Below are 22,215 nucleotides of genomic sequence, written 5' to 3'. Positions count from 1 at the left end.
ATAATGGTAGTATATTGTATATATGACCTACTACATTTCCTATGATCAATGAAAACAAAAGGAACCTATTCTTCCTCGAAGCTGTGATCCTCATATGACGCGCACGCGTGGCGCCAAACACACTGCAACCAGACCCGTAAATCCGATTTTCCGATGGCCGCCTACCAGAGTACATAAGGTCTCGCCAATCCCCGTCTGGTTATAACCTCGCCCGCCCCTCCTCGTCACTTTTTTCCCGACATTTTTCTCTAGAGAACTTTCGCCTGTTCTCGAGGTCGTCGAGTCGACTTCCTAAACGCGTAACCCTTAGCCCTGCTCGACGGCTAGTGCCTTCGGGTAGTGAATGGGCGCGTCGAACAAGCTTTGGCGAGGATATCAGCGAGCTTCAAGAGGTCAATACGAGCTTTAAGAGGTCAATACGAGCCTCGACGAGCTCAACAGCAAGCTCGACGAGCTCAGTAGCAAGTTCGCCTATCGCGGGAGAAGCAGATGGTGATGGGCGAGAGCAAGAGGAGTTCGGGACAAAGGTGCGTGGTCTGGGAGTGTGTAGTGTGGCGAGAGCTAACGAGAGCTTCTCAGATGACCTTCTGCACGCTAGCGGGCACGCTTGGTGAGGTTGGACGTCCTGGAGACCCCCTCGACGACGCGAGCCCTCGATGATCGATGACCGCGTTGGCGAAGAGCGACCCCCTCCCCAACCGCCCTCGGGTGGCCTGCCACCCGAGAGACCTCCTCGCTATTGGAGAAGCCCTCTTCGCTCGCCATGCGATCCCCTCACCTCGGATGAAAACGACGTTGAAAGCCTTAGCGGAAGACTGACGTCCTCATCCATAATGGACGACTCGCTCTTGATTGGCGACTTGCTCGCTGTTGATGCACGCGCTCGCCAAGATGGGAAACCTCACCGGACGAACGGTCTCCTCGCCAGCCGCAAGTCGCCTCGCCAGCCGCAAGTCATCACGCCATTCACGAAGAACTCCTCGTCGACGAAAGGCACCCCTCGTCGACGAAGAACACCGCTCGTCGACGAAGAGCATCTCCCTCGTCCACCCCGAACGTCCTCGTATCGTCGACGAGAATCTCGTCGGCCGCCATCTATCGTCGCTGGGCATCGTGGTGAGTGGCCCATCTACAAACAAGTGCAAACATGAACTTAGCGTCTCCCGAAGGCCCTCCCGCGCCACCGAACCCCCTCGCACCGTCAACGCACCAGATGGTCATTTCTTCATCGGCACATCCGACATGCATCCTCCTTCTCATCGGCCTGTCCGACACGTACCGACGCATGCCAGACTGGACGGACAGTCACGGTCAGGAGTCCGAAGTCCTTCGTTGGGTGGTCAGATCATCAGCAGAGCACTCGCCAACGCACCTTCCATTGCCATCTATCACCGCATGGGCATAGTCCCTCCAATCTGAACCCTCAACTGAAGGGCCTGCGTCGTGTTCGCCAGAGTCCCGCGGTCCGCCGCAAAGTCCCTCCGTCCGGTCGTAGACGCACTCCGTCCGGTCCGTCGAACCATCACCCGAATCGACGGTCGAGATTCCGACCCCATTGGGCGTCCTTGTTCGTCCGGATTAGGCAACTTTCCGCTCGATATCCGTGTTCGAATCCGTCGTCCGGCTCGAGGGTACGGTAGCAAGCCCGGCTTTGGAGTACGGTAGCAAGCCGGGCTTTGGAGTACGGTAGCAAGCCGGGCTTTGGGGTACGGTTGCGACTGCGTCCGTCGATCGGAACCTTCTACTCCATCCGCGGATCGGAGCCATCGACAAGATTCGCAGACCGGAGCCAACGACAAGATTTGCGGACCAGAGCCATCGACAGAGTTCGCGGAGCCATCTGCCCCCGCGAACACAATAGCGGCCCCGGATGCGATTTGCTGCACCGGATGTGTACCGTCGTCGCACCGGATGCGTATCGCTGCGCCACCCGGTCTCGGCTTCGACCTATTGTGGTCCAAGTCAGATCCCTATTGTGATGCAAGTCGGATGCCTATTGTGAATCAAGTTAGGTGCAGCCACATCGCCTTTATAAGCCATCCGCATCGCCTTTATAAGCAGAGTCTCACCATGGTGCGCCTCTTCTTCTCTCTCCTCTTGTGTCTTCTTCTTCCTCCTCGCGTCGTCGTCCTTGGGCTGATCGTCTTTCGTCGTAGGCTCTTGCCGTCGCCCTCGCCTCCGCTGCGGGTTCGTCGTCAACTTTCGTGCCCTTCGTCAACTCGCTCGCCTCTGCTCGTCCCTACACCCCCAATCATCGTCTCTTCATCGTGCTCTCTCTCCATCCCCCCCTCTTCGCTCGTCGCTCGTCGCCTCGTCACCGCCATAAACAAGCTTCAAAACTCACCTGGACGTCTGCTTCGTTCTCCTGCTCCGTTTACATTCGGCTCTCGTGCTCCGTCGACTACGACTCCTCGAGTCGCTCGCTCTTCGTCGGTGTCCTCTGTCCGTCGGCCATCGCTTGCTCTCCATCGACGCGCATTGCTTGCTCTCCATTGACGCGCATCGCTTGCTCGCCTCGGCGTACCGAAGCCTCCTCGCGCCACATCTCCTATCGATCAGGTAAGCCCATCTTCCTCCCAATATCGTTGAAGAAGCCCATACCTCGTCACTCGCGCGCGTCGTATGCGAGGCTTTGGCTTGCTGTACGCGCGGAGGCCTTTACTCGCGGTGCGCGCGGAGGCCTCGCGTTTGTCGCGAGCGCGCAGGCCTCGCGTCCTTCGCGTACAGCCCGCGCAATCCTCGCGTACACCACATCGAAGCCTCGCCTATCCCAAGCGATGTCCGTGTGCGGTGCACTTGAGAGGTGGTTCTTGATGTTGGGAACGCAGTCTTGCCGTGGGGTCGTGTAGCAGCCTCGAGGCTAGGCGTTCCCTCCGGTGAGAGGCTGGACGTCCCTCCAGTGAGGGGCCGTCTTGCCTCGAGGGGATTATCGCGCCCTCGAGGGGATCATCGCGCCCTCGAGGGGATCATCGCGCCCTCGAGGGGGCCATCGCGCCCTCGAGGCACCAAAATCGTACCCCCATGGTCGAACCCCACGTAGATACACCGCGGACTGATATGGGGTCCTTCGGCGCTGATGGTCCAACAGCTGCCGCTTGTGGCGCGCAGTTCCGAAGTTGCGCTGGGTCACTCGATAGGCGCGTTCATCAGCAGACTCATCGGCGCGCGTCCGCCGTAGCCACGTACCTCGATGCGAGCGTTGCGAGGTGATGCGCGTACTGCGAGATGGTGCGCGCACTGCGAGATCATGCGTGTCGAGACAAAGCGGCAGCCTCGTGGACCTGCGCTTCCATGCCCGTCCCCTGCCTTATAGGGAAGCAGGATTCCTATAAGGAAGCAGGATATGATATCCCCGGTTGGGGAACAACACTCGCCCTATAGTGCCGCCGCCGTATCCCCGTAGGGAAGCAAGGCCTGCCATATCGAGAAGTTGATGGTCAGCCTCCGGTCGGCGGACGTGGGAGGTGAGTGCTCACCGTCGCCGAGAGTGGGAGATGAGCGCATGCGTACCGTTGGACAATGGGGGCCTCTGTAGGAGGTCGAGGGTACGCGGGTCACTGTGGTCGTGGATTGGTAGCGTTGATCTGGCTGCGCGCGGTGGCGCATCGGAATGGGCGGGGGTGAAATCGGCGTGCCGAGCTTGCGGTGGTTGGGCACGAGCTTGCGATGGGCATGCCGAGCTCGCGGTGGCGCATCGCGTGTGTGGGCGGCGAGTGCCAAAGTTGAAAGGGTCGATGGTTACGAACCCGTCCGGGACGCTCGTTGATATCGTCGATGCGTCTGCGATGATTGTAGTGGGACTATCTGGGAGCATCGTTAGTGGTTGTCGTGACTGAAGGTCAATGTACCCACTTACTCGATTGGAGAGACGCGCTGCATATGTTGGCTGGCCCTACTCCTCACGCGACGTCGTTGCGGCGTCGACTTTACAACGTATGTCGGTCGTCGGGTTCGAGGCGCAGTGGGCTCACGCGTTAAGTGTGCGTCCGGCCCGTCTCGTCGCCCCGCGCGACTCATCTTCGATGGATATCCCCTGTGGCCGGTGAGTCCCTCGTTGACCCGATGCGCATTAATCCTCAGCAGGTTGGTATCGTCGCATCGTCCTTCCTGGATAGTGTCTGTCGCGGTCGGTCGTCAGCGTCCACTGGTAATTCTTCGCAGAGGCGTTGAGTCGACGGAACCCGCGCGTTGAGCTTGCATGGTCGTATGCTTGAGCATGGATCGCTCGTGCCTGAAGGGCGCTCGGGCTGACCATATGCTAGGCGTCTATTGACCGGCACACAGGTGCTGCCGAGTCGTCGGTGAGTTCTGCCAGGGTCATCGTCTGGGAGCTGTCGAAACTGGTGGGCGAAGGTTACTGGGCAGCGCCGCAAGGATGTCGAGGAGCGGGAGAAATGTTGAACCAGGGCGATGGGTTTATGACTCCTCGGACGCATGCGTCGTTGCTCGACGCCGCTGGGCATAGGGCACGGTTCTGGTCGTTGGTCAACTAACGCTCCAGGGTCAAAGGTAGGTGAGTAGCCACAAATTACCTACCGAGAATGCATCGCTGCTTTGCTCTAAAATTCAGGTCCGAGGGTGTCGTTGAGTAATGGTCGTCGATTGACTGGGTAAGATGTTGGTATGGATCGTATATGTGAAGCTCGATCATACCTGTGAGGTATGTGTGGTAAGTGCGTGGCATGCAGCGAGTAACGCGGTAAGACGGTAATGAATGGTGGTGAAGATGCATAATGCGCGGGTTGTAGATCGTGCGGGGGGAACGTACATGCATTGTAAGTGCGCGCGCTTAATTGAGAAAATGAATTCTCAGATCCCCCTAGCCGTACAGGACCACGGACACTCACCATATCTCATCTTCCAAAAGCTCTACCTTCGGGACTACCGCTCCTGCCCATCGAGCACTCCCCGCGCATGCCACGAGCAGGACGACCTCGGCGCCACCTGCGGCCCTTGCGCACCATCGGCGCTCGTCGACGCGTTCCCCAACGCGTCAAACTTCCGACCACATCATAGACTCACTAATCAGCACCTTCAGCGCGCTCAGCGAACACGGACGACGATGGGGAACGCGAGCAAGAGTATGCTTGATGCAAGTTCAGGACAACGCCGCATCACTTCATAATTGACGGATCACCCGGGCCGGGTGACGTGTTCACGTGAGTGAAATATTGAATTTTTGTGGCGGGCGGGTGAGGGTGTATACGGGTGCTAGGCTGGGCGCGGAGAGCCAGGTATGGCGTATAGTATGGCTTATATTTTGGTATGAGCTCATGGACATGATAGGACGTGCTGGGGGAGGGGCGGAGCGGCTTTGAGATCGCGATGAGGCGAGTCATTCAATTCCGCCCAGACATATGTGCATACTGACTGACGCGGGGATTGCTACAGGATACGAGCCGAAATAGGACATGATTCTATAAAAGACATGTTTCTTGCTGGTGACAATTGAAGAAGGGCAGCTTCTGGCTCGAGGATATGTCGAGTCGATCGTGCAAAACTCCGGGGACCCTAGCGAGCGCTCGGTAAATACGATGCGATGTACGACGTGGATGGAGAGCTCTCCCTCTTCAAATCGCTGACGGAGCTACATGGCCTTCCGCTCCGCTACGCGGAATCGCTATGCACAATCTTGAAGCCGGAGACAGGCGCGCGCCGACAGAGTCTGGGAGGGAATGTGAGTTCTTCGAGTTCGTGCATATCGTCGGCGCTGAACGTACCACAGGAGCGCTCTGCTCTGAGAATGGATCATAGTCCGAGTCGACGGTGACACGTATAGTCGTCGAATGTGCGTGCTTGAGTTCATTGCCGTGAGAGGTTACGGCAAGGGACCGTGAGCCTGATCGCGCTATTATGTCCGCGGCGCCGCGCAACTACCCACGACGCTTGACGCCCGTCGGGAGCTTCCTGAAGGGTTGACTCGGACGTCCCGGTGAGCGCGATGGCCCGGCCATCCTCCTCGACGCGACCTCTGGACAGAGCGGACTGACGAATAGAACTTGTGGCAAAGGCTTGTGGAACACGTGGCGCCGGAGAGCAACGGGCTATGACATCGCGCAGCGCTGGTGGTAGGTCGGAAGTGATGCAGAATGCGGGCAGGAGAGCTCTACGGGTTATTCGCGCTGACAATGATTCATCCAGGGAATGAGGGGCATAAGAAGACGCACCTTCGGCCACGATACACTAGCGACAAAGGGTATCAGCCGCAGTCGACATAGCGGCCAAAGTCATAAACCGTCATACCCATCCGTCTATGACCTTCCGCGTCCTTTTGATATATTCTGCGCACCCTGTGGCATTGTAAGCACTTCCAAGGATACCGGCTTTGGCGTCGCTGACCTGCTTTCGAAGGCCAGCCTCGCGATTTCGGCACCCTTCCCGAAACCGCCGATTTTCGAGATTTAGTCCTGGTAAGCTGCCTCGAGACTTCGTCAGAGCCTTCCCCAAAGGCCATTCAACGGATTCTATGTCGTCAGGGTGGTGGACAGCCCGCAGGAAAATGTTTGTGTCGCGTGCATTCGGCGGTCCTAGCGTCAGATCGTCAAATCTCATTTTACATGTTTCTCTGCGAGGTATGAGCCAAAAATAAGGATAATCACTGGTCGCTGACTATGCCACCAGTCTGGCGGACGTGCTCATTCAGCGATGCGGCGACCTGGGCAGCGAGCAACCCGTTTTTTCGAGATGGACAGCGTGCGAAAACAGAAAAATGTGATAAGATCTGGCTTGTTTGGGCATCTTTACCCAGTCAACGGTGGTTGATTACCACGCTCGACGCGTTTCCTCTTTCACCCTTTGCCCAGCAGCCTCAACTCGTCGCGCATCCGCCTCACTTCGTCGCCGCCCGCATTCGAAAATTCGACCCGACGTCGCTTTCAAGTGTTTAGACGGTATTACTTGTTGGGTTTGTCAAAAATAGGTGCGCCTTGTCGCGGCCACTGGGCTTTGTCGTCGGGCTGACGGGTTTTGCAGTCTCCAGATGTTCTTTGAAGACCCCAACGAGACCGCAGCACCTGAGGACCACACGCCATTGACGGCAGACGACCTCGCCTTCCCTGGCGAAGCAGTGCTGGATAGGCAGAGAGAGTTTTTGAGCAACTCTTCCGGGGACTTTGATCTCGCGGCGGTATGTGGCCTGGTTTTCCAGCTTCTGCAGTCGCTGAACAGTCTCCCATTAGTTCTTTTTGATCGCTGAGAACGAGGATCTTAGGGAACAAGTCCTCCCAGATGCCCTCGCCACTGAAGATGCCCCTACCAACAACGAGCAGCCGACCTCCACTGCCGCCGCCGCTCCCGATGCCCCCACCGAACTGGTCGCTCAGCACCCCCTGCCCGCCTTGAAGGCCACGGCTGACAATGCCGCATCCGAGCACGATTCAGCATCCGACGTCGCCCCCAACCACCCTCCTCATGGCCACTCGAGGTCATCGTCTACCGAGTCGGACATCGCCCACCGCGCTGAAGGTGCCATCACTCCGCGAGGCGCGAGTGAGGAGTTGGAGAGGGATCAGGAGAATGCGGTGAATTCGACTGAGAAGAGCGCCGGGACGAGGGCGGCGGAAGCGAAGGGTATCAACAGTGGCGAAGTTGCTCGGGGCGCGAACGCGTCCTCGACAGGTCTCCAGCAGACCCTCGAGATGCGGGCTTTGACGCCGCCCTCTGGGCCATCGTCAAGCGGCGGGTGAGCTCGACATCAGTTCATTGTCTTTGCATGTTCTAACGACTACATAGTTTGACCCCGCCTCGCGACGTGCAGTACGGGAGCGCCCCGATCAACGCTAGCCAAGTTGTGCACATAGGTGCACAGAACAACGAAGTGCTGCGCCGCCCTCAGTACTTCACCATCGACCAGTTCGATCAAGGCCCCGCCTACAACCCCTACCTCGCGCCGTCGGCTCCTCAGCACCGCTTCGCGGCGCCTCCGGCTTTCCTCCGACCTCCCTACCCCTTCGCCAACCCATCCTATGGCTTCGCACCCCCTCAGTACCTGGGGCTTGCGCTCTCAGGTCTTCCTGCACCCCCCTACTATAGTCAAGGGATGCTAGGTGCCGGCTATGCGTACCCTTGCGCTCCGCCGGCCCCGATGCCTCAGCAAGGCTACTACGGCCCCTCCAACGTTGGCGCGCAGCCTACTTCGCAGGCCGGCTACGCGCCCGTCGCGGATGAAGCCCCCGTCCCTGTCGACTACGCTCTCCCAGCTCCGTCCGGTAGTGGTGCTTCAGCCGTTGATGACGGAGGACGGCTGGTCGCTGCGCCCATAAAGAAGAAGGGCGGCAAGCGCAAGCGTCAGTCAAGCCCGACCGACAAGCCCGTCGACGAGCCACCGGCCAAGAGACCTCGCCCTCCGGAGCCGACCTTTCATGGTGATTGGCGATTACACCAACGTCGAAAAAATGCCCAAGATGGAGAAAATCCTCCAATGACGGACGTAGTTCCCAAAAAGCGCTGGACTAAGGCGCAGAGAGAGGAGGCCGAGAAGCAGTCTGCAGCTTCGAACACCACCCAGACCCCTGGCGCTGGCCCTTCCTCGCGCGTGGGGCCCATGGACGGCCCCGCGTTGGGCCTTGCAGTCCAGGGCGAGTCCTCGGATATCCAGCAGACCCCAGACGACTTGTGGATTCCGCCCATGCCGGGATCGAGCGCATACCAACCAGGTTGCACTTACCCTCGACTTCCACCGGTTCCAAAGCCCGGGAAGCAGTAGGAGGGCGTAGTTCGCTTGCGGTTGCCATGGGTAGTAGCAGTCCTCGCCGCGTGCGTGTTGCCGTCGACGCATCCCTCGCCCGTGCTTCACGACACTGTTAAGATGGACACATGGCTTACTTGGTCTCTATATCCACCGCTGTACAATGAATGCCTAGCACGACGCGTCCTTCCCCCATCTCGCTCTCCTATACGCACGTACCTCTTTTCTTTTCTTCTTGTCTCGCTCTCGTGTACTACCATCATACCGGCGACGCATCGTTGTATAGTACGACATGTACTTTATCATATGATGCTACAGGGAGTGTAGCTTACAATACCTACCGCTGTAGTACTGTACTCTACTTTGCCTCTGACCCGACTGCCCGCTCTGCGTGCATGGCATATCAGAGCGGGCGTCGCATGGACTCTAGCCGACGAACAGCTGCTTAACTGCACAATGCACTTATTTATATTCGTATCCGCAGCCTGCAGCCCGAAGTCTTGACTTCTGAGAACTTCAACGCACTCGAGCGTCAAGCTTCAGCGCGAATGAGCACAGTGAGTGATGCAGCATAAAAATTCGCTCAATCTGGGTCGTAAATGTCGTATTGTACGTGAAGTCAAGGTCCTAGCGTACATTGGGGCGTTCTCTAAACCTTCCACTTCAGGTCACCCTCAACAGTAACTTGCACCTCTTCCTATCCGGTAATCCATCCTCCACTCCCAGCGCGGAGTGCCTCAACGCTGCGACGTTCGGCCCGTCCCGCGTATACGCCGGCCACTTCCACTTCTCCATCGCGTGCAATGTGCTCTCGTACCCGCGCACCGCGAGGTACGCTGCATCCGGGTTCGGGTTGCCCGTGCGCGCGAAGGCGCCGAGGATGTCCTGCACGAGGACGGTGTGGTGGACGTCCTCCGTTGTGCGGACCGGCTGATCAAAGATGTAGTACGTGCCGAAGACCTATGGTAAACACGTGAGGATGAGTCGATGAACTCTATAAGAGCAGGATCCGCACCTCGTACAGATCGCCGCTGTGGCACTTGTAGTAGGGCGTATCCGGCTTGCCGACGGGGAAAGTGCAGAGGCCGTACGGGTCGTAGTACGATAGCGCGTACGCCAAGTGCATGTTATATACGTGGCTGCAAATAGTTGGACATGAAGTCAATCAAGAAGTGATGAGCGAGAACTCACATAGACGGGAAAGCGCTCGACGTAGCCGCGGCGGCGATGAATTCCTCCGCATGACACGTCAGATGCTGCATGGTGTAGACGTTGATGGTCGCATTGTCTGAAGAGTAGGTCAACAAAACTATCGCATCGGCGTATACAGGCGGCAGGCGAGCATACACGGCGTAAGCTCATCATCAATCTTCCACAAGCCGGAGTCGATGACCGCATCGGCGGTCCCCTCGTTCACGACTTTCTTCAGGGTATCCTTGAAGTCCTTCGCGTCCGGTTCAATGGCCTCGCCGAGGAGACTGCAAGCATGTCAGCAAAAGACGCCTTCCATGGGTTCGAACTCGACTCACGACTGCCCCTCGTCTGGAAGGAAACCGGCCATATAATGCACGGAGTTTACGCCCTCCGCTCCCGAAGCAGCGCAGTCGACCGAGGAGCCAGAGCGGTATACACCGTCGTCAGTAGTCGTCCACGAAGACAAGGTCTCGGTCATCTTGAGCAGCGTCGTCGCCGGAAGGTCTTGCAGGCAAGCAAGCCGCTCCGTGCCGTTGACGTTCGGGCAATGTTCAGCAATAACAGGTCCTAAGGATGCATATCATCAGCCGCGTCCTTAGCCAAAAGAAACGAGCGAGCCCACCCGCCAACGCCTCGCCCTCCTGCGGAGTCTTAATTGTCCCCGCGCCTCCCGACATCGAGACCGCCCGCGAGAACAACCCAGCAGCATTCGGCGACGCGACGAGGTCAATGACCGACGAGCCGCCCGCTGACTGCCCGATGATGGTCACCCGCTCCGGGTCGCCGCCAAAGTCCGCGATATGCGCCTTCACCCACTCGAGCGCGGCGATCTTATCCGCGAGCGCGTAGTTGCCGGTGACGACGTCGTCTGCTAGGGCGAGGAAGCCTATCGGAGTAGTCGTCAGTAGCGCGTCGACTATTATCAAGCCGCCGACGGAGAGAACGAGGGCGAGGGAGAAGAGGAAGCTCAACTCACCGAAGATGTTGAGTCGGTGATTGATAGTCACGACTACCACGTCCGCGCGCGATGCCAGACTGCCGCCGTCAAAGGTCGCATCCGCGCCGGTGCCGCCAGTATTACCGCCGCCGTGGATCCAGAAGATAACGGGCTTCGCGGCCTTCGAGCTCGCGTTGAGCGGTAGGTAGGGCGTGTAGACGTTCAAGTATAGACTGAGACCGTCAGGATTAGACAACGTGGTAGGGGGCAGTGCGCTTACCAGTCCTCGCTAGTGCCCCACGGATTGAGACCATAGTCGTTGTTGCCGAAAAAGCCGTTCTGGAGGCAAGCCGGCTTGACTAAAGCGAGGTCATTACGGATGCATACGATAGCAAATGCGTCTCGACTTGCATGCTGTAGCATCGACATTGCCCGCCTCACGCTCATTCGGGTGCTTGAAGCGCAACGATCCCGTCGGCGGTTGAGCAAATGGGATGCCCATGAAGCGGAAGACGAGATGGTCGCGCGTGCCAGTAATCTCATGTCCGCCAGACCTTATAGCCGTACGCGGATGGTCAGAGAAGTCTGTGTCCACGCGATGGGTGTGCGGCGCAGAGTTGGTGCAGAGGAAGGGAAGTTGAGGGTCAAGGCGGTCATTAGCGGCGGTCGGTAGAGTCGCCTTGGATCCATTCGACGCGACTGGATCGTCTGCGTTCGCCCAAAGTAGCTGGTCGGAGGGCAGTTGATCCTGGTATTCGTAGTAGGCGAGATAATGCTCGAAGCTACTAGTCTGTCAGCTCTGATTCGTGCGGACATCAATTCGTGCGGACATCGAACAAGAAGCTAACCTTGCAACCTTCTCCATGGGCAACAGCTCCTCGCCATGATTTGCGCATGTCGAACTGGCCTGCGTCCGAGTCGCGGGATCGAAGAACAGAAGAGCGCTCGGCTCATCTGCAAAGCTCTACAAGAGTAGCATGAGCGGGTTAACCATGGATGAGAGAGAACCAAGTGAAGTATTTACCGTCCAGTTTCCATGATTGTTGAAGAGCAGCGCCACACCTCTAACACTCTTGGAAGGCGTCGCATACCAGACAAGCAGCGAAAAACCGAGCAAAGTCCGAATCATGTTGCTCTCACTGCGCACGGGCATGGTCGACCGGGAAAAAGCAGTAAGCCGCTAGCATGAGCGCCTTTTATATGGTCCTTTAAAGCCACGATGCAGGTCAGCTGCCATCGCCGATCCTGATTACGGCTGCTCGTGTTGCTATGCGAGCAGGGTTCGATTAAGAGCTCGCTGTCTAGGTATTTCAGGCCTTCTTAAGGACGCGAAGCATGAAGATGCTGAGATCGTAAGATGCATATTCGACCAACGGGGCGATTGTCGTGTGTGGTCGAAGTCAAGGCGGAACCAGATGCGTTAGATGCCGCCTCACGTGTCACGGGAGAACCCGAAACACGTGGCAACCACACGAGCAGCGGTAGCCCAAAAAGCTTCGAAGCAATGGTCGTTGACCGGAAGACCTGGAAGTGAGCACCTCTCGCTCTCTATCCACCAGCTCGAGCGAGACCAGAGGCAGATGAAAGACGGGCGAAACGAGGGAACAATGGTACCTTTCTCCTAAGTATCTGAAGCGAGAGCGGTGCACCCGAATTGAGGCAAGACGACTGGGACCATAGTTCAGAGTGCAGAGCACGCGAGCAATAGATAGATAAATATGAATGAGCGAATGTACAGAGTGATCAGGCGTTACTTCAATCTTCATCTCCACCACGACAGCCTCCGGTTGAGAGCGACACTCAAAGCGGGACCATCGAGATCTCCCGGACGTCCCACTCCTGCGCTTCGCTCTCTGAGACTGGGTTGCCGTCGACGTTAGTGCGACCGTAGTAGCTGTCCCCAAAGTGAATGATGATGCCCTTGTCGCCCGCCTCGGCGGTCGCGGCGCGGTCTTCGCTCTGAAAGGTGTCGAACTGGTTTAGAACCGGCGTGGAGCCCTCGGCGAGGCCGACAAAATGGTCATTGTGGGCTTCGCAGACGATCTTGCCTGTGAAGGTGTAAGCGCGGAGCGAAAGTAAGAGCTGAGGACCGAACTCACCAGGGAGGCCATCGGGGAAGCGGAAGCGGACGCCCTTGTCGGTGCCCTTGTCGAGGTCGTCGAAGCTGGAGTTACTCGATCAACGGGGAGTCGAACGACTAGATAACCCATGTCATACCTGTTGTGCTGTTGAATCATGAGCACGCTGTTCGTCGAGTCGAGGTACTGCATGCCGTCCCAGGACAGCGTGTACCACTATAGCAGGTGCATCGTCAGCGTACTCATCCCGTGTAGAGCAGGAAGACGTGCATACCTTCCCGGGATCAACAGTGACTGCACGCTTGGGTAGCGCCGCAGCGTTGGAGAGCGTAGCGAGCGCGAGGGTAGCGACAGCGAAGATTTGGGCGAGCATAGCAGGAGACCGAGATTAGGTAGACGAAGAACGTAGAAGAAGAGACGGGTCGTAAAGAGCTGCTGGAAGACGTCGAACCCAGGTCGACCTTTATGGCGGCGGCATGGTGGGTCGCTGTGAACATCATCGGGTCCCTCGCACAGTCGTATCATACGAAAGTGGAGCTTATGCTCCCTGACGGAAGTGTAGCAGCTACGCGTCGAGAGCATCGAGCTGGAGACTGGGGAGACCGTCTATCAGTCTGATGCACCTGATACACGATTCGGACATACCTCACGGTGATCCGCCAGATATGTCCGGCCGCAAGCCTATGCGGGTTTCCTTTTGTGTGATTTGCGTTCCCACAGTAATGCGAGCTTCCGTGGGTCTGAGGTTCAGTGTACGCGCAGTGAGAAGGGATGGCGGCGAAGTCGACGAGCAAGATGACGTTGACGACCATACGCGTCGATGTCCAGCACCCACTGCGCCCGATAGTTTGCGCGATCATCCCGTGCGAGTTCAGGATCGTGGACCCCGTTACACAAAGAGTTGTATGGTGCCATCTACTGACGATGGTGACGGTACGGTACACGGATCGAACCTTCGCGATGGTCGAAAGCAAGCAACGTTAGGCTTGTCCCGCGTTAATGTGACTGTGACCACCACCCGACCGCTCGCATGTTCGAATCCTCTTGCAACACGAACTGCTCCAACCAAGATAATTCGAGCAGAGCTCTAGAAATTACATATATCTGCAGACATTGTTTGAAAGCTCCAAAGGGACTTCAGCTACTCCATATCATCCTACAACTACTAAACACTCCCTCGTCGAAGTTCCCTCGCCTGCGGCCCGCGGAACTATCTTCACATGCGTGGCCCCGATTGATATCCGTAGTGTCTGTCGATATGCCCCAGCATTGACTTGTACTTGAGCTCCTTACCGCACGCACCCGTCAGTCTCCGCGTAGACGGGGTATTGACCACAGTCGGCAGCAACAGCCTGCACTCGATCCTCGTCGGATTGGCCTCATTGTGATTGATCTTGTCGAGGGGCCGCCCCAGGTTTGCAGCGACGGCGGGCTTGAGGTGCACCTCGCGGATGTGCTCCTTGACGACTTCGCGCATAGACTGGTTCTGATTGATGTCGACCCCGAAAGGGTGACCGCATCTCTCGCCGTTCGCTTCAAGGTACTCGCATTCGGTGATCACGCGATGCTTTGCTGGCGCAGGCGCGGATGTCGAAAGGGACGCGGGAAGGTCGTACGTCGCGATAGTAGACGTGAAGGTGACTGGCGTTGAGGTCGAGGGTACTGGAGCATAATCCTCGAGTTCTATCGTCATGTTCGACTGTTCGTTCGATGGTGCTGCAGATAGGTTGGTCGACGATCCTTGGGCAGAAGGAGCCGTGCTCGCGCTCATTGTAGCGCTCTCGTCCTGAGGGGTATTTGTTGTCGCCTGGGCGGGTGTAGTTCCTTGAGTGCTCATGTCGTCTCTTCCGAGGGACACCGGAGCACCAACATTGTCCCGAGCAACGTAGACTGGGACTTGTGTCGTAGACGTCGTCGTTCGGGACCTCGAGCTCGCGTGATAATCCGTGCGAGGATGCTTTGTATCCGTATGTTCCCTGTCAAATGAGACTTTTCGCTTCATTGGTATGACTACAGTCGGAGTCAGGCCAAAATCCGGAAGCGCAGAGCAGACAGTACTCGGCATACCGAGATCGCTCCTTGGCGTATGATGGTCGTTGGACACTTGCTGAGGGAGAGGCCCATATCTCGACGCGACCGAATGCATGGCAGTGTCAACGAAAGCCGTCGATGGCCGGCCATCGTTGTCGACCGCTTGGCTGATCTCGTCGAGGGTCGGCCGGGCGTCGAGCTGCATATTGCCTTGAAGGCCCTCGTGCTCTTCCATGATAGCGTCCATGAACATTGACTCGGCAGGGTCGCCACTGGGAGCGAGCTCTGGATAGAAATTGCCCAAGTCTGCGCGCCACGCTGAGAGAATATCATTATCCAGGATTGGCTGAAGGTCCTCCTTCGTCCACGGAGAAAATATGGACAGCGTAGAGGCGTCCGCGGAAGCCCGAGAAAATGCTCTTGGCGGCACCGCGTGTTCGTTATCGTGCGCCCTTCGGGGATGGATCAGACATTGAACAAATACGAGAAGAGAGAAGAGAAACCTTACCCGCACTGGGAGAAAGCCTCGAAGTTGACGCCGGCGCCATTCCCATTGTTGACAGCGACGTCAGCGAAGCTCGACGTGCTCGAGGTTGGCGCGTCGAGGTTCTGGAAGGCCATAGCCTCGACGCAGGATTCCTCGGCCCGCGAGAGAATGGTCGGGTGAGCGTCGATCTTGGGATGAGTCTTCGAAAGAACATGCGCGTCGCCCTGCATCGCGCGGTCCTTGTCGGGTCCAAACCTCGCCACTGTCATGTACTCGCCGTCGTCTTCGTCGCCCTCCGCGTCGGCTTCGTCGTCGTGAAGGCCAAGGGCCGCCATCGTCACGTACTCGCCGTCATCTTCTTCACCTTCCGCGTCGGCGTCTTCGTCTTGTCCCTCTTCAAGAGTCGCGACCTCCACACCCGCGTCGTGAGTGCATTCGGCGACATTCTGGTTGAACTGGTCGAAAGCCTTGGTAAACGCCTCCGGTGGTGAGCCAAAGGCTGTCAACGAGGTCGATGAGTGCACGAGCGACGTTTGTTCTCCTCCACTAATCCATTGCTGGAGCGCCACCCAGTCCGCGTGCGGCGAGGAAGAGTTATCCTCGGAATAAATCATACTGCAAGAGCCGTCAGAGACCGCTGAAAGGCAAGTGCATCGACCACGCACCTCGAATGAACTGAGTCGACCACGCCACCCTAATGCACGCCCCTCACTAATCTCAGAGACCTCACGCGCTGAATGTGAGCGACCCCGCGCTTGCTGTGGTGAGACAAGAAGCAGAGTAGGCGTATGTGAGTGCGAAAGATGAAGACAAACACGCGGGAATTGCCGATATAAACGGACATGTTGTTCGCTGTTTACCTGCTCCCTTGCGCATCTGGAATTAGTCCTTGATGGCCTGGTCACGTTGGCACCACGTTTGCGAGCTCTGTCTCAGCTTGAGTCAAAGTTTGAGCAACAGGGTATGTGGTTCAAGAAGAGATATACGTACCAGGCCTCTTTATATCGCGGTGGCAGATGCCCTTCGACGTGCAGGCGTCTCTTGCATTGGTTTTTGCCCTTTCGCTTCCGTAACCTGGCGCTTATGAAAGCCTTGTCATGCCCGACTCCTCACAGCTCGCATTCGTAGATGTTTCGGACTGCTACCGCGGTGATTGGCGACGCTGACGAGATGGTGAGCGCCATGTCTTCACCCTCGAATGTCGAGCACTCACAATCCTGAGCGAGGTTCTCCACTCATCCCGACCAGTCTTCTCTTACAAGGGCGTCATGGGATTCGCCCGTAATCATTCACAACACGCAAAGGGAGAACAGATATATGCATTCCAGTGTGTAGCATAAGTGCAGACGTAGCTACTCACCTACCTCGCTCGAATTAGAGAGCTCGGAGTCGCGTACCGTCCATAGGACTGTTTTTCTAATGCTCGTTCTTCCGCGCCTGACATAGCATGCATGCCCTCGAGACCTGCGTCTTGATATGCTTGAGCTACTCAAGGTGAGGACCAAACATGCGCAGGCGACCAACAGAGAAGCGCCGACCTTCAGTGTACCTCGGAGATTCAATGAATTCTGTCCGATTTGAGACGAAGAAAAAGAACCTAATGGGTGATCAACACGCATAGCAGCACGCAGCCGGACACGGACAGACGTACTACACCATGGGCGCCGTGCCTCGACAGTCGTTCGAGAGGCCTGCTCAAGATGATCGCGTAAAGGTGAAGGGGATAGAGAGGGGAGATTCGGCCCGCGAGTGTACTGATAGAAACGCAGGATGGTCTCTTTCGCCCCGACCTCCTTCCGCAGTAACAGGGACGTGGGTGCTCTCGCCGATCATCGGAAAGTGCGGCGTGTACATAGGCGGTCATATAACTGGGTACGAGGCTCTCCCTTTCCTCGGAGGACTATGAAAAGGAATTCTTCGAGCGGTAAGACTGATGGCCTCGCGCGTCGGTCACGCTGCATGCAGCCGATCATCCTGCAATCGTTGTCAGGTCCAAGCCAAGTAAGTAGGAGACTTGCAACGCACATGCTATACCAGGACCTTCCCCTCTCCTGTTCAATCCCACCGAGCGCTAGGTGGACCCTCAAGACTGCGCTGAACGAACGATACACTGCTTGCGCCGGCGCCTCCAAGCACGACCAGGAGATTAGACCGATGTGACGTGGGTCGCGCTTCACTCAGCTCTCTCCCGTGCCAGATGATAGATGAGAAAGCTCTCGCTCAAGGACCTGAAGGATCCGACGAAGGCATTGTCGCGGAAGGACGAGTTCATCGTAGGACTGATCACCGTCCGTGGCACGGCGACGGTAAGCACGGTCACGGTATACCACGAGCACGGCCGTGAGCTCGACGGACCGGGTGGCACGTCCCACAACCCTCGCACGGCACGGCTCGATCACGGAGACGGTTATCACGGCCGTCGACGGCAACACGGACATTAGCATGCCAGTAGGGTAGTACAATGGCGAGGATGTGTTTGTAAGAAGTATCTAAACAATATACTTTCCATCAGCAATCTCGAGAGCCCGACGTTCGAGCCTAAGCTTGTGCTTGACCAGCATAAGAACACGAATTGTCGAAGGAGCTAGGCTTGCTCGACGCAGAGATATAGTGTCCCTCCCTCCAGAAAAGACCCTCTCGACGGCAACGGCGGATCCTAACCCACCGTGAGCAAGGTGTACAAACAGTTGACGGTGCTCAAAGCGTACCTGGGATGCATAGGATGTCGCAAGCCAGACGGTAGAGCCTAGGAAAGCGAGATCGGTGCGCGTGCCACCACTGGATAGGATCACAGGCATCGAAATCCTCTGGAGGCATCTTGTAATACTCCTCAAGCTCGTCGATTACAGCAGGCGGCGCGCGGCGATAACGTTCACCGATCTTGAGCTTTCGTGGCGAGCTATTGTTTGGATTATGGGCGGAGGATGTCGATGTCGAGGGGGTCGTGCTGTTGGGAGGCGGCGCGGTTGTCGAGTTCGAGGCAGTGGTCTTCTTCGCGTACTTGTCCTCATAATGCTCACGAAGCTTCGACTTGGCATCCTCAAGATACTCCATGAGGTCGGGGTCATCTTGATAGTCGAGTTTGAGCCCTTCGTAGGATATACGAGGGTCGAGCACTGAAAAGTGGTCAGTGCGAGCATGATGAACCGGTAGAGCAACATACGGCCTGCCCATGTATACAGATAGGACTCATCCACCTTCGTGTAGTACTCCGCAAGCTTAGCGTGCGCCTCGACAAGTCCGTTCCGCAATCGTGATGGTGCCGTGTTCGGCAGTTGTCGAAGCGCGTCCTTGAGATGCAGCTGCAGCGTACGGAAAGTGCAGTGTACGCTTGACAGCATAGGACGCGATGTCGTCGACATGTCGGTGGTGGCCTCCCGGAATGCCTTTAGCCATCCGGTGACCATCTCGATCGCCTTCCAGTCGCTCTCGGTGAGCTGGAGGTGGGCAAGCTCGTGGAAGCGGTGGACGTAGGAATTGATTGCAGCCTTGTAGTGGAGTGCGCGACCTAAGTTGTTATCAGCTAATCATTCAAGGTTGTCTCGGAGTGCGGGGCTTACGTAGCATCTGGTGAGTCGAGGACCAGCGAGTCTTGACATCGAGGATGAGCATCAGGATGCGGACGTCTTCGGATGGCGAGCTTGCGCGAACAAATCGGACTTCCGCAGGCCAGGCTTGACGGCGTTGTGGGCTGGAGCGGATAGCGCGAACGATTGCACGCAGCTAGAGGGTGATCCTCAGCTGACGGTCAATGATAGCGACGTATGACGCACCTTGCCGACTGCTGTGGATACATCCTGCTCCGAGACTTGCTCGTCATGGCCTTCCTCCTCCTCCTCCTCGCTATCCCCATCATCCTCAACTGCTTGAGCGGCGCTTCCGGGCGTCTTCTTGTTGCGGGAGGTGTTGGGCTTCGGGTCGAGGGGACTAGTGACAGAATCTTGATAATTGACGGTTCGGCTTGATGCCTTGTCCGCCTCCGAGCGCGTTATGGCACCGATCGCTTCCAGTAGCTACAAGATTGTGAGCCTACGCAGTTCGGGGGTGATGAGGTGGTACCAGCCTTGATGGCAGAAAGGTGAATGGTATGCGGCATGCACCGGAGGCGCGCCTGCGTGGCAGAGAAGTGTATGCCGTCGAGCATGCACAGCCTCTCAATCTCCTCAACCAGGGTGTCATTGTTCGTCGCATTGTCCATGACGAAGGCAGAGATCTAGAGGGAATCAACATGGATACATGAAGAGGAGAAGACGGCGCACCCTGCCTTTCAGTCCATATGTACCCAATGTTTCCCACACTGCATGCGCCATATTCTCCCCCGTGTGAGCACCGATCAGTTCATGGAAGTCGATGAGGAGCTCCTCTGGGTATGGTGAGCGCCTTGGTAGACTGAATCAAGGCGAAGCGCACCTTGATGACCATCGTTCGTGACATAGTGGGCGACAATCGCAAGGAATGCATACCCGTTGCTTGATGTCCACGCGTCAAGGGAGATAGCGACCTTGCTCTCCAGAGCCTAGCGTCCGTATTAGCGGAGAAAAACCCATTGCGGTGAGCAACGTACCTTGAACATGTTCCGTATCTCGTCTTCCATGTTCGAGCCCATGTCCATCGCGCGTCGTTTGATCGTGAAGCGTCCGGGCATTGTGTAGCCTGGCGGTGGCGTGTGGTTCTGCGCATAGGACATGAGGGCAATGAACTCCGGCTTTTCCACCTCGTCGAAGGGCTGGTCGCAGGCCACGATCCACCGCGTCAACAATTCTTCGAACTCCTTCTCGTTCCAAGGCTCCTTCGTGAGTGTAAGTATGTACATGATGCGGAACCATGCCTTGCGACGCACCTGTCGCGCTGCCTGCTGCCTCTCGAACGCCTTCTTGATGCTCTGCTGACGTTGATCGAGCTTTGCGCCATACTGGGCTGCGATGTCGTCTGTCATCGGTAACTTGCCCGATGCGAGGTCCCGTTCCTCTGCAGATATGCCCTCGTGCGAAGGGCGTTGCTTGATGTGCTCGTAGAGGAGGTAAAGGCTTGGCTCGCTCTTGAGTTGTGCGACGAGACCTGAGACCTGATGAGCTCAGTTGACACGATGCAATAAGGGGAATGTACCGTTATTGTTGCCCTTCATTGCCTTCGTGATGGTGTGAACCTTGCGCTTGCCATGACAGAAGCGCCAGTGCGTTGAGCCTTCACTTCCTCGTTGACCGTGAGCATTGTACTCGACCTGTTCGAAGAATAGGTAGATGGGGTGGCGCCGCTAACAAGTAAGACGTCAGCATATGCGACCGGGAAGATGGTAGGAAGAAGAGAAAACTTACCCCACGCGTGCCGCCACTCCCGGTGGCGCCTTTCACCGCACTACCGCCACCAACCGGAGCAGGAGCGGGGGCGGGAACAGGCGCGTTCGCCTTGGTCTTGTTTCGGCGCCTCTTCTTCTTGGTCTTCGCACCAGCATTGACCGCAGCCTTCCGCTTGCCCTTGCTATCGGAAATCTTGGTCGGAAGGATCTCGGCGAGCTGAAAAACGGTCAGGTCATAAACAAGCGATGACGCACGAAGCAAGATTACCTCTTCATTATCAAGTATCTCAATATCGCCGTCAGAATCCTCGGACTCGGAGATGTAGTCAGCCTCCTCGTCGACGAAGTCCTCATCTTCTTCGAGCTCAGATTCGGCATCGTCGCCGTGAATGGGGCCCGCCTTGCGCTGTCGCTTCTTCGGGCGGGCATCTGAGCGATTGATGACTCCATCGGGTGACGCCGTGGGGCTTTCGCCGTCCTCGTCCTCATCCCGTTCCTTCCTACGATGTTGCGCTATGGGGCAAGCCTCAATAAGGTTCGGAGCTGAATCACGGACCACAACTACGCACCTGGCTTGTCACAATCCCCTGATAGCTTGCTCGTACTCCCAGTGTCTGTGCTTGTCGAAGGAGAGCCTGCCGTGCTATCAGCACTTGAATGCAGAGGAAAGATATAAGCACTCACCAGGATCTCCACCAATGCGTAGGAAACGAAGCTCAAGGTGAGCCCCAGCCCCTACTCCAATCTCGGCCATGGTCTCCCAAGAGCCCAGAGGCAGGAGACGCCCGGGCTTAATGAACACGGCCCGGCGGTAGGCCCAGAAGTCATCGGGAATGTAATGTCTCGCGAGGAGCTGTTGTTGAAGCTGCCCGACAGTTGTCGTCGAGTTCACGACTGAAGGAGACGTGAGTAAATATGGTGAATCCGGGTGACTGATCACACACCGAAGGATGTGGTCCTGCCCTGTGTCCCACGCAAAAGGATCGAATAGGGATTCGCCCGAATGAGCCTTTGAAGACGTCGTAGAGACATAAATGACCAGTGCGATCGATGTCGTCGAGGAGGACAAGCGGCTGATAATATGCGGTGGTATGCGAAGAAATGAGGGAAATTAAAAAGGATGGCAGAGAAGATGGCAACAAGGAGCTCGATGTAGAGTAGTATTATAGCGAAGGAAAGTTGAATGGTATTTATTTGGGGGCCAAAGATGCGTTTTCCGGAAAGAGCGAGCGGTAAGGCCAGTCCCGCAAGTGGAACGAGGGCAAGCAAGAGAGAGAATATAAACCACGCTCCCCAACGGCCGGCGATAGACGATTTGTGGGTGGGCGACATCATGCCGCGCGTGTATTCGGTAACTGAATGCATTCAGTTCATTGTCAGCGGCGAACGTATGTGAGTAATTCTGGATCTCACGGGAAGCATTGGGATTTTTGATATCTGCCGTGTACGCCGGGAGGGGCGGCAGGGGTGGCTGCACGACGGATGACTCCATGTCAACAGAGTGTA

At 57.0% G+C, this 22,215-nt stretch overlaps 12 protein-coding genes across 12 annotated transcripts; 3 read left to right on the top strand and 9 right to left on the bottom strand.

The window, feature by feature from the left end:
* Window positions 1-476: 476 nt before the first annotated feature.
* On the top strand, window positions 477-1,534 carry SCHCODRAFT_02686181 (uncharacterized protein). Its single transcript, XM_003033036.3, has 3 exons — window positions 477-527; window positions 580-1,116; window positions 1,170-1,534. Exons 2-3 carry the CDS (start codon window positions 657-659, stop codon window positions 1,403-1,405), a joined length of 696 nt encoding a protein of 231 aa, XP_003033082.1. The 5' UTR covers window positions 477-527; window positions 580-656; the 3' UTR covers window positions 1,406-1,534.
* Window positions 1,492-2,783, bottom strand: SCHCODRAFT_02212367 (uncharacterized protein). The gene is made up of 4 exons (XM_050342087.1): window positions 2,602-2,783; window positions 2,345-2,548; window positions 2,070-2,181; window positions 1,492-1,947 (listed from the first exon to the last, which is right to left on the bottom strand). Exons 2-4 carry the CDS (start codon window positions 2,491-2,493, stop codon window positions 1,579-1,581), a joined length of 630 nt encoding a protein of 209 aa, XP_050200882.1. The 5' UTR covers window positions 2,494-2,548; window positions 2,602-2,783; the 3' UTR covers window positions 1,492-1,578.
* Window positions 2,784-4,765: 1,982 nt separating this feature from the next.
* Window positions 4,766-5,086, top strand: SCHCODRAFT_02617332 (uncharacterized protein; the record flags this gene model as incomplete). Its single annotated transcript, XM_050344803.1, has 2 exons — window positions 4,766-4,788; window positions 4,848-5,086. The coding sequence occupies 2 exons, from the start codon at window positions 4,769-4,771 to the stop codon at window positions 5,014-5,016; spliced, it is 189 nt and encodes a 62-aa protein (XP_050200881.1). The 3' UTR covers window positions 5,017-5,086.
* A 1,637-nt stretch (window positions 5,087-6,723) lies between these two features.
* Window positions 6,724-8,747, top strand: SCHCODRAFT_02212343 (uncharacterized protein). The gene is made up of 4 exons (XM_050342086.1): window positions 6,724-6,919; window positions 6,973-7,126; window positions 7,179-7,681; window positions 7,732-8,747. Exons 2-4 carry the CDS (start codon window positions 6,980-6,982, stop codon window positions 8,702-8,704), a joined length of 1,623 nt encoding a protein of 540 aa, XP_050200880.1. The 5' UTR covers window positions 6,724-6,919; window positions 6,973-6,979; the 3' UTR covers window positions 8,705-8,747.
* Window positions 8,748-9,242: 495 nt separating this feature from the next.
* SCHCODRAFT_02617328 (alpha/beta-hydrolase) lies at window positions 9,243-11,977 on the bottom strand. The gene is made up of 11 exons (XM_050344802.1): window positions 11,842-11,977; window positions 11,666-11,781; window positions 11,229-11,599; window positions 11,098-11,176; window positions 10,857-11,050; window positions 10,503-10,766; window positions 10,216-10,447; window positions 10,034-10,164; window positions 9,878-9,974; window positions 9,702-9,825; window positions 9,243-9,646 (listed from the first exon to the last, which is right to left on the bottom strand). Exons 1-11 carry the CDS (start codon window positions 11,968-11,970, stop codon window positions 9,350-9,352), a joined length of 2,034 nt encoding a protein of 677 aa, XP_050200879.1. The 5' UTR covers window positions 11,971-11,977; the 3' UTR covers window positions 9,243-9,349.
* A 640-nt stretch (window positions 11,978-12,617) lies between these two features.
* Window positions 12,618-13,268, bottom strand: SCHCODRAFT_02497084 (uncharacterized protein; the record flags this gene model as incomplete). Its single annotated transcript, XM_003032432.1, has 4 exons — window positions 12,618-12,865; window positions 12,917-12,981; window positions 13,035-13,111; window positions 13,170-13,268. 4 exons carry the CDS (start codon window positions 13,266-13,268, stop codon window positions 12,618-12,620), a joined length of 489 nt encoding a protein of 162 aa, XP_003032478.1.
* Window positions 13,269-13,388: 120 nt separating this feature from the next.
* On the bottom strand, window positions 13,389-13,825 carry SCHCODRAFT_01279090 (uncharacterized protein). The gene is made up of 2 exons (XM_050341369.1): window positions 13,541-13,825; window positions 13,389-13,488 (listed from the first exon to the last, which is right to left on the bottom strand). Exons 1-2 carry the CDS (start codon window positions 13,753-13,755, stop codon window positions 13,461-13,463), a joined length of 243 nt encoding a protein of 80 aa, XP_050200878.1. The 5' UTR covers window positions 13,756-13,825; the 3' UTR covers window positions 13,389-13,460.
* A 176-nt stretch (window positions 13,826-14,001) lies between these two features.
* Window positions 14,002-16,257, bottom strand: SCHCODRAFT_02676674 (uncharacterized protein; the record flags this gene model as incomplete). Its single annotated transcript, XM_050346714.1, has 4 exons — window positions 14,002-14,785; window positions 14,963-15,378; window positions 15,435-16,028; window positions 16,229-16,257. The coding sequence occupies 4 exons, from the start codon at window positions 16,255-16,257 to the stop codon at window positions 14,112-14,114; spliced, it is 1,713 nt and encodes a 570-aa protein (XP_050200877.1). The 3' UTR covers window positions 14,002-14,111.
* A 2,323-nt stretch (window positions 16,258-18,580) lies between these two features.
* SCHCODRAFT_02473201 (uncharacterized protein) lies at window positions 18,581-18,913 on the bottom strand (the record flags this gene model as incomplete). The annotated part of the gene is made up of 1 exon (XM_050342715.1): window positions 18,581-18,913. A coding segment is annotated over one exon (333 nt), but the record flags the coding sequence as incomplete, so codon positions are not given.
* Window positions 18,914-19,150: 237 nt separating this feature from the next.
* SCHCODRAFT_02571132 (uncharacterized protein) lies at window positions 19,151-19,620 on the bottom strand (the record flags this gene model as incomplete). The annotated part of the gene is made up of 2 exons (XM_050343840.1): window positions 19,473-19,620; window positions 19,151-19,416 (listed from the first exon to the last, which is right to left on the bottom strand). The coding sequence occupies exons 1-2, from the start codon at window positions 19,609-19,611 to the stop codon at window positions 19,151-19,153; spliced, it is 405 nt and encodes a 134-aa protein (XP_050200875.1). The 5' UTR covers window positions 19,612-19,620.
* Window positions 19,621-19,636: 16 nt separating this feature from the next.
* On the bottom strand, window positions 19,637-19,887 carry SCHCODRAFT_02495338 (uncharacterized protein; the record flags this gene model as incomplete). The annotated part of the gene is made up of 2 exons (XM_050343018.1): window positions 19,637-19,776; window positions 19,824-19,887. Coding segments are annotated over 2 exons (204 nt in total), but the record flags the coding sequence as incomplete, so codon positions are not given.
* Window positions 19,888-21,321: 1,434 nt separating this feature from the next.
* On the bottom strand, window positions 21,322-22,201 carry SCHCODRAFT_02617315 (uncharacterized protein; the record flags this gene model as incomplete). The annotated part of the gene is made up of 2 exons (XM_050344801.1): window positions 21,322-22,064; window positions 22,123-22,201. 2 exons carry the CDS (start codon window positions 22,199-22,201, stop codon window positions 21,646-21,648), a joined length of 498 nt encoding a protein of 165 aa, XP_050200873.1. The 3' UTR covers window positions 21,322-21,645.
* Window positions 22,202-22,215: the final 14 nt, after the last annotated feature.

The sequence above is a fragment of the Schizophyllum commune genome, assembly GCF_000143185.2.
Source record: "Schizophyllum commune H4-8 unplaced genomic scaffold SCHCOscaffold_4, whole genome shotgun sequence".
Taxonomy (NCBI): domain Eukaryota; kingdom Fungi; phylum Basidiomycota; class Agaricomycetes; order Agaricales; family Schizophyllaceae; genus Schizophyllum; species Schizophyllum commune.
This window is presented reverse-complemented; position numbering and strand designations above follow the sequence as displayed.

What these genes read in the sequence shown, in the direction of transcription:
- SCHCODRAFT_02686181 (XM_003033036.3), top strand. Translation starts at nt 657, where the DNA reads ATGATCGATGACCGCGTTGGCGAAGAGCGACCCCCTCCCCAACCGCCC. An exon ending in TATCGTCGCTGGGCATCGTG is followed by an intron (nt 1,117 to 1,169) that starts GTGAGTGGCCCA and finishes CGTCTCCCGAAG; the next exon opens with GCCCTCCCGCGCCACCGAAC.
- SCHCODRAFT_02212367 (XM_050342087.1), bottom strand. Translation starts at nt 2,493, where the DNA reads ATGGAGAGCAAGCAATGCGCGTCGATGGAGAGCAAGCGATGGCCGACG. An exon ending in AGAACGAAGCAGACGTCCAG is followed by an intron (nt 2,182 to 2,344) that starts GTGAGTTTTGAA and finishes ACGAACCCGCAG; the next exon opens with CGGAGGCGAGGGCGACGGCA. An exon ending in AGAAGAAGAGGCGCACCATG is followed by an intron (nt 1,948 to 2,069) that starts GTGAGACTCTGC and finishes GGACCACAATAG; the next exon opens with GTCGAAGCCGAGACCGGGTG.
- SCHCODRAFT_02212343 (XM_050342086.1), top strand. Translation starts at nt 6,980, where the DNA reads ATGTTCTTTGAAGACCCCAACGAGACCGCAGCACCTGAGGACCACACG. An exon ending in GGGACTTTGATCTCGCGGCG is followed by an intron (nt 7,127 to 7,178) that starts GTATGTGGCCTG and finishes GTCTCCCATTAG; the next exon opens with TTCTTTTTGATCGCTGAGAA. An exon ending in GGGCCATCGTCAAGCGGCGG is followed by an intron (nt 7,682 to 7,731) that starts GTGAGCTCGACA and finishes ACGACTACATAG; the next exon opens with TTTGACCCCGCCTCGCGACG.
- SCHCODRAFT_01279090 (XM_050341369.1), bottom strand. Translation starts at nt 13,755, where the DNA reads ATGATCGCGCAAACTATCGGGCGCAGTGGGTGCTGGACATCGACGCGT. An exon ending in ATCTGGCGGATCACCGTGAG is followed by an intron (nt 13,489 to 13,540) that starts GTATGTCCGAAT and finishes CGGTCTCCCCAG; the next exon opens with TCTCCAGCTCGATGCTCTCG.
- SCHCODRAFT_02617328 (XM_050344802.1), bottom strand. Translation starts at nt 11,970, where the DNA reads ATGCCCGTGCGCAGTGAGAGCAACATGATTCGGACTTTGCTCGGTTTT. An exon ending in CTTCCAGACGAGGGGCAGTC is followed by an intron (nt 10,165 to 10,215) that starts GTGAGTCGAGTT and finishes ACATGCTTGCAG; the next exon opens with TCTCCTCGGCGAGGCCATTG. An exon ending in TGATGATGAGCTTACGCCGT is followed by an intron (nt 9,975 to 10,033) that starts GTATGCTCGCCT and finishes CCTACTCTTCAG; the next exon opens with ACAATGCGACCATCAACGTC.